Genomic DNA, 8,687 nt, shown 5'->3' with positions numbered 1-8,687 from the left:
ATCGAAGGTATCGGTTCGGTTTCAATTAACCAATATAAAAAATCAGTGGTTAACTGAATCGACTAATATACATATATTATATTATATTATATTATATATATATATATATTTATGTATATTATATATATATTTTTTTATATACATTTTATATTGTCTATATTATAAATATATATTTGTAAATTATAATATTTATTATACATAATAAAATGAAAACCAAAAATCAAAAAACTGATGAACCAAACCAGCGGTTAACTAATTGGCTTTGGTTCAGTTTCGATTACCAGCTTTCCAAAAAATGGTACCATTGGTTTGATTTGAAAAAAGGCCCACGGTGAGCACCCCTATTTACAATGCCAGTAAGGTATATATTGGAAGAGCTTTGACTAATCAACCCCCTCCCCCCAAATGAATTTTGATGAATTCCACCTGATGGGTTACCACTTCTACGATACTGGTTGATTGATTCTAAATTTTTATGGGTATCATGAGCGAACCTTTTAGAAAATTATCAAAAAAAAAAAAAAATTGCAAGCATGCTTTATAGCTCGGAATAGCTTCTTCAACCTTCTTCACCTCCTTCTCACCAAACTTTTGCTGTTTGGAAGTTGCAGTCTTTGGGCATTCAATTCAGATGAGCAATCCAAGAATGACTTCAATTTGGACTTGGGGTGGAGCACCATCTCCCTCGTTGTCTCCATCTCCCTTACCGACAAAGGCGTCACAAGGGTTTCTGACTTCCAGAGAACACAACATTTCTGACGACGAAATCACTATCGCTAACAACAAGGTTCTTTTACAACGAAAAACAAAGGGAAAAAGGGATTAGGGTTTCCTCCGCTCCCTTTAGCTTTGTTTTTTACCAAAATCACCACCACTACTGCAACTTCCAACAATGGTGATGATTAATAAGGGTATTTTATGAATTTTAAAATAATTACCACTCACGTGATGTCGCATGTGGACGAAGTGTGATGGAAAATTAACAGCAAGGGAGGTTTTAGACAATTGTCAAAAAACTTAAGGGTACTTTAAGACAATAATTAAACAATATGGGTGGAGTTAGTCAATTAGCTAAATAGTAGGGGTAGTTTAAGGAAATTTCCCTATTGTTTTCAAGGGATAGGCTCGTAAGTTGATTCCTTTGAGGAGTACACATGCAATTACAAGCCACTATTTGGTTACTTTTATTGAAGGTTTTAAAAACCAACCCAGGAATGGAACCGTTCTGGCCACTGATTTTTGGGTCAACAGTTTGACTGTCTGGGTCAAAGGTTCGAACGGTTTAATTATTATAAATGTTGATATGCCATCTTACCCATTAGATTGGAATATTAGAGTAAGATGCATATAAATAGAAGAGAAAAAGGGTTTGACTAATGAAAGTGGTGTGAGAATTGTTGGTAGCTGAGATTTAGAAGAAGAAGAAGGAGGAGGAGGAGGAGGAGGAGGAGGTTGGCTGCAGCGGCAACAACAATGGCGAACTACAGTGGCGGCAATGAATGTAGATCTGAGATTTCTCTTGGTCTCAAATCTCTCTCTCAGATCTGGCATCTAAACTCTTATCCTTCTCTCCCATATCTCTCTCTCACTATCTCTCACATCTGGTAGATCTCAGATCTCAGATCTCCCTCAACTGATTTCTCTCTCTCTCTAGTAGATCTCAGATCTCAGATCTGAGAGATTTATCTTTTCATTCTTGAATCTTGCTCTTATTTAATAAACCACAAACCATTCTCCAGGTCGAACGATTCAACGGTCAACGGTTCGTTGACTAATTCAACGATTTTTTACTGAAGACTGGGTTTGGGGTAAAACGGAACCAGTCACCTGGACGATTTTTGGTCCCAAATGGTTTGACTGTCCGGGTCAATGGCGGTTCAAAAACATTGCTTTTATTAATAATAGACAACTTTTCCATTTCCTTGCTACATATGCACACACCTTGTTCTATGTGGCACCAACCAATTTGGGAGCTTGATAGAGCACTCGCAAGTTGCATCTCAAACCTAAACTCCAAACCCAAAATTCCTAAATCTATAACTTCTAACCTTAAAACCCTAAATTTTAGCTAAAAATGCTTTTGATAGGATACAAATCCTCCAACTAAGTAGGAACCAATAATTTCTCTACATTGTTCAATTAAAACCCTTTACCATGTATACCACGTTGGTGATTTGGTAGGTTCCACATGATTCAATCCTATCAAGACTGATCCAAATTGATCTGTTATAGTTGGACCGAATACTGGTCACCTCTATCCGGTACATATTATTCAATTTGATTCAAATCGAACATTAATATATACTAAAATTACTAAGTTGATTTGAATGTATTGCTTTTAGTAAAGAGTCATTGGTTCAAATTTATAAAATTTATTTTTAATATATTTTATCAATGATATATATATATATACTAAAGTAGAGCTTGCCATGTCAACAGTTCTCTCCTTGCTCCATTACCCAAACGAACAATTCTAGAGGAGGTGCAAGATTCCCTCTAGAAGCACTAGGAGTTGCCACCTAATATGGCTTATCTCATTTTTATTAGGAAATTAACTATCCCCCACTTTCTCCTAAATAATCTCTTTCTCTCCCTAAATCCTATGTATCTCCTAAATTATCTCTAATTCCTATTTATCCTCTCCACACTTTTCATCTATATCTATCTAAAGAAAGCTTCAATTAAAACATTTAATAATTATTTAAATATTATGATGAAATTGTGTTAATAACTTTAAAATATTTATTAAAAACACAAAAAATAATTACAGTAGGTTTAATAATATTAAAATTATTAATAATTTTGTATTTTTATGAAATTCATAATGAAATTATGTAATAAGAATATAAAATATAATTTTATGGATTGTTCAATTTAATAACTAAATAATGTTTTAAAACATAAATAAAAAACATTTAAATAACAAAATATTAAAAATAGATAAATAATTATGTAACAAAATATTTAAAATTACATAATTACTTTAAAGGAGTAAAGTTTAAATAAAAAAGATTAAAGATTTTACATATTATTTAAATATTTAAATAATGAAATATTTAACACAACTAAATTTTAAATAGTTAAAATAACAGAATTATGTAATAAATTAAAAAAAATCTTAAGAATAGAATAATAATTATGTAATAATAGTATATATTATAATTTCATGGATTATTAAATTTAATAAATAATTAATATTTTAAAATTTTAAATAATGGTATTATTTAAACAATTAAATAATATTAATAACTAAATCATATCTTATATATTATTTCAAAAAGAAAAAATAAATTAAATAACAAAATTATGTTATAACTTAAAAAATGTCAAAAGTACAAAAGTAATTATAACTAGTGGCGATACACGGGATGTGGCACCCCTCCTTGTTCCTTGTCCTTGAAGCGATACACTGCTTTGATTTGAAAAAAGGCCCACGATGAGCACCCCTATCTACAATGCCGGTAAGGTATATATTGGAAGAGCTTTGACTAATCAAAGAAAAAAAAAAACTGCAAGCATGCTTTATAGCTCAGAATAGCTTCTTCACCTTCTCACAAAACTTTTGCCGTTTGGAAGTTGCACTAGCCGCCATCTCCTGCCACGACAATAGTGCTCAGTCTTCGGGCATTTAGTTCAGATGAGCAATCCCAAAATGACTTCAATTTTGGTTTGGGGTGGAACACCATCTCCCTCATCATCTCCATCTCCCTTACTGGCAAAGGCATCACAAGGGTTTCTGACTTCGAGAGGAACATAGAGTTTTCGATGATAAAATCACTTCCGCCACTGCTATAGGGTTCTTTTACAATGAAAAACAAAGGGAAAAGGGATCAGGGTTTCCTCCACTCCCTTCAACTTTGTTTTTTACCAAAATCACCGCCACCGCTGCATCTTCCAACAATGGTAGTTAATAATAAGAGTATTTTAGGAATTTTAAAATGATTACCACTCATGTGATGTCACATGTGAACGAAGTATGACGGAAAATTAACGGCAAGGGAGGTTTTAGATAATTGTTAAAAAACTTAAGAGTACTTTAAAACAATAGCTAATCAACAAGAGTGGAGTTAGTCAATTAGCTAAATAGTAGGGGTAGTTTAAGTAAATTGCCCTATTATTTTCAAGGGACAGGCTCGTAAGTTGATTCCTTTGAGGAGTACACATGCAACTGCAAGCCACTATTTGGTTACTTTTATTCAAGGTTTTAAAAATCTACCTAGAAACGGAACCGTTATTTACTATTTGTTAATTAACTATAGAAAATTATTAGAACTATAGGGATGGCAATTTTCCCTATAAAACTAGGGCCCTACCCTGCCCCACCTCGAACGGGGCAAGTTTTCTCGAATTTTAAATAGGGATGGTGAAGAGATAGGGTGGGGATGGGGAAAATATGTTTACTCCAAATCAGGGATGGAATTTGCATATAATTCTCCAAACCCAATGGTAAATTAGTAAACTATCAATAGATTTAATATTGATTTTTAAAATATCTTTAAGTTTTCCTCGTATTGTTATAATCTTAGGATTCCACAATTCCATTTATAAAATACCCCAAATTTGTCATAATCCAAATTCCTACAATACCCCCAAATTCCCATAATCCTATTTATAAAACATTCACAAATTAGATTATTTTTAGGTGGTTGCCTTGGAGTGGGGAAAATTTGGGGATTCCCTATCCCTAATAGGGAATGGGTGCCTCGTCTCGAAACCGCCCCACCACCAGGGATGAGGTAGAGATGGTAGAATGTCTTGACTACGGGGGCAAGGGACAGGGAGGAGTGCCCCATCCCATGCATCGCATGGGGCCGTTAGTACAATATTAAAGCTGGTTTATTTTATTAATAATATATATTTAACATTTTGATTATTTTCAGTTTAATTTATAAATTCTATTCAATCCGGATGCGATTCGAATCCGCAATCCGAGAGATAGATTCGCTTATAATCCAAATATAAACGGATACGAATCAGATTTGGATATTACCATATCCGGATCTTATCCGATCCGTTTGCAGGTTATGGTGAGGTGATGGACCGATGGTGAAGTTTGTGACCCGGTGCTTCATAAAACTTCATCCGCAAATGGCAATTTCCCAACCTTTCAAATCCTTTCCATATTGTGTTTTCTTCCCTATCCAACTCCTCCAACAAAGCAAAGATAATTTCGTAATGTGCAGCTTTTCCGTCGTTTCAAGCTCCAAACTTTTGCAGAGCTTATGGCCTCTGCAATCCTCAAAACCCCTAGGAACCCCCTTTATTTGCAGACCCATCATGGGTCTCCGCACAGAATTCTCAAGCCCACTGGTAAAGGAGAACTTTTTCCCAATATCGTGAGGCTCTGCTCGGAGAATCGATTAAAAGAAGCTGTTAGTACTCTTGATTTGTTTCAAAAACCAATTTTATCTCCAGAGAGGCTTCGTATGTACGAGCTTTTGATTTCTTCAATTGCCTCCGTAGGAGATCTGTCTCTTGCCAACGAGGTTTACCGCCACATGAAGGGTTCTGATTTGCACAGGGGTTGTTACTTGGGAACGAAAATTATCGGCATGTTCATTAAATGCGGTAGTCTGGATGCTGCATTACAGGTATTCGATGCTGTTAACGATAAGAACTTGCACACGTGGTCTGTGATATTGACTGGGTTCTGTCGAAATGGTCAGTTCGATGATGCCTTGCACCTTGTTCGTGATTTTAGTGGTACCCATGTGAGAGCAGATGGGTTTGTTTTAAGTAATATTGTCAAAGCTTGTGCTGGTTCATGTAATTTTAGATTGGGAAGGGAGGTTCATGGGTTTGCTTATAGGAGTGGATATGAATCTGATATTTTTGTAAACAACTGTTTGCTTGACGCTTATAGGAAGTGGGGTCGTATCGATGATGCTCGTAAATTATTTGATAGGATGTATCTCAGAGACATTGCATCATGGAATTCTATGTTGAAAGGTTATAGTGATGCTGGAGAGTTTCCTGCATTCATTAGATTGATTGAGGAAATGAAAGCAGTGGAGGGGTTGAAATTAAATCTGATTACTTGGAACACAATGATATCAGGCTATGCAGCCCATGGATGTTCCAAAGAAGCATTGAACTGTTTCTGCAAGATGCAATCCATGGGAATGAAACCAGATTTGATCTCTTGTAATGCATTAATCTCTGCTCTGGCTCGAGATGGATATTTTCAGGAAGTTCTGGAACTCATTCAACAGATGAAGATTGTGGGTCTGGAGCCCGATATTATCTCCTGGACTACCCTTATTGGAGGGTACGTGAATTCAGGCTATTTTGCTGAAGCTTTGAATTTGTTTTCAGAGATACAAAGTTCTGGTTTGGTTTTAGACAAATTCATGTATTCTCTAAGTCTGAAGGCATGTTCTGGCCTGCAAGCTATCAGACAAGGCAGAGAAATCCATGGTCATATGATCAGAAATGGGTTTTCAAATGGAACTTTTCTAAGTACTTCTCTAGTAAACATGTATGCTAAATGTGGGAGGCTAGACTGTGCTAAACCCCTCCTATCAAAGAATGACATTGTCTCATGGAACTCTTTAATTTCTGGATACATTAAGAATGGAGACATTAAGGAAGCAAAGGAACTACTACAACAGCTGCAAGCAGAACCCTTGAAGCTGGACTTGGTTTCATGGAATCTGATGATCAACTGCTATGTCGAAGAAGGTGATATGAATGGAGCGTTGGGCATAGTAGACCTTATGCAGTCGTTTGGCCTTCTGCCCGACTCTTTTTCTTGGAACAGCCTCTTAAAGGGCTATGCAAAGGCAGGGCAACTTAGTGATGCAGTGGAGCTCTTAGGTCAAACAGAGTTCGCAAGATGCAAGCAGGACTCCTGCTCATGGAACACACTGATCTCTACACATGTCAAAAATGGCAAAGGGGTCAAGGCACTACAGGCTTTTCGCTTTATGAGAATCCGTGAGTTCGAGGTGGATCCAATTACAATTTCCTGCATTCTTCGTGCTTGTGCTCTTCTGGGAGCTCTTCGAATTGGAAAATCCATACATGGATGGATTATAAGAAGGAAAACTCAGGACAAGTACGTAACCAGTGCTCTCCTTGAGATGTATATCAAGTCAAATGCTTTGGATTCTGCACAGAAGCTTTTTGCTGTGACCGCCAAAACAAACTTGGTATTATGGAATGGAATGATTTCGGGTTTAGCTAAATGTGGGCAGATGCATGAGGCTTACAAGCTTTTCCATGAAATGAGATCAACTAACTTAAGTCCGGATGTAGTTAGTTGGACATCGATTATGTTGGGCTACATAAAGTGCGGCAATGCAGATTTAGCACTAGAAGTGTGGACCCAAATGCTTCAGGCAGGTGTCCAACCTGACCCAATTTCTCTTATAGCTGCCTCAACAGCTTGTGCCAACTTGGGAATGCTGGGGATTGCAAAAGAGATCCATGGCTTCTCAATTACGACTGGACTGGAGAGGGAACCATCTGTTCAAGCTGTTCTCATGAATATGTATTTAGAATGTGGTAGTATGATCTAATATTCAGAAAAGCTCCTACCTTCTGTACCTTAATTTGGAATTCCATGATCTGGGGATTTATCATGTATGAGCATTGGGCAGTGGACAAACCCCTCCTGCAAAGCTCCAAAGCAGAGAGGTTGCAAAAGGAAACTATAGCATGTAGTTTTGTATGTTATGCATCTACTTGTGTACAACATGAATACGTAACAATGAAAACAAAGTTTGAAAATTATATATCTGCCGGCGGTTCACGGTTATATATATGGAGCACTCAACTCTTCAGTCTCAAGTTAGGGTATGGTGGAGAGGTTTCATCATGGTGCCCCTCTTACCAATAAACCAGACACTATGATATTTACAGCTGTAGTGCTTTCGTAGAATTGATATCACTGACAGGACATGTTTGTATGTCGTATAATTTGTATGTTGTTGTCGACAAGTAATTGGGATCCATGTCAAATTGTCAGTAGCTCATCTTTCTTTCGTACAAATAACAAGTGAGTACTGCTCAAATAGTCAGATGCTTATTTGAAAAATGCCCGGTCTCAGGGGTTGCCACGTGGCATCAGTTTATGATATAGATGATGATGGATCCAAAAGCAATTTCTGATAGAGATGATATTGAGGTGTTCAACCTAGTTATGTCTACGTCATTCTTGGTGCGGCAAACTTCAGTAAGTTTGGGTGGTCAAATGAATATAAGTTTGGACCTATGGTCCAAATGAGTAAGGCCCACTTGAGCTGCATGCATCAATTCTCATTAGTTTTTTATCTTTATTTAGGATACTAATTAGGTTATATGCCTATAATAAGGGCTATAGCTTGTGTCTGTATGGGCCGTTTCGCGCTTTGGGCTTAAATCTTAATTAAGCTTTGTATAATATAAAACTTTATATTAATTCCATAAGATATAATATTTGTATCAGTTTATAATATTTATATTCATTATACAATATGATATGATATAAAACATGCATATATATAGTTAAATATATAAATAATATCATGCGGCTGTGGACTGTCCAAACGGTTCGAATTAGATTTAATTTAGATTGGGTCCAACAAAAACCTGATCCATTGGCACCCATATTCTTATCTTATGTCAATGGACCAGATATTGGTTTAATCTGAGTCAATCCAATTCAAATCCAATAAATACTTTGAACATTGGACCATTATTAGGTA

The 8,687-nt window shown here is 36.1% G+C and overlaps 1 protein-coding gene across 1 annotated transcript; it reads left to right on the top strand.

The window, feature by feature from the left end:
* Positions 1 to 5,222: 5,222 nt before the first annotated feature.
* Positions 5,223 to 7,520, top strand: LOC104600283 (pentatricopeptide repeat-containing protein At1g19720-like). Its single transcript, XM_010263148.2, has one exon. It carries the CDS (start codon positions 5,223 to 5,225, stop codon positions 7,518 to 7,520), a length of 2,298 nt encoding a protein of 765 aa, XP_010261450.1.
* The last annotated feature ends 1,167 nt before the right edge of the window (positions 7,521 to 8,687 follow it).

Source organism: Nelumbo nucifera, chromosome 1, assembly GCF_055504915.1.
Source record: "Nelumbo nucifera cultivar China Antique chromosome 1, China Antique-T2T, whole genome shotgun sequence".
NCBI lineage: Eukaryota > Viridiplantae > Streptophyta > Magnoliopsida > Proteales > Nelumbonaceae > Nelumbo > Nelumbo nucifera.
This window is presented reverse-complemented; position numbering and strand designations above follow the sequence as displayed.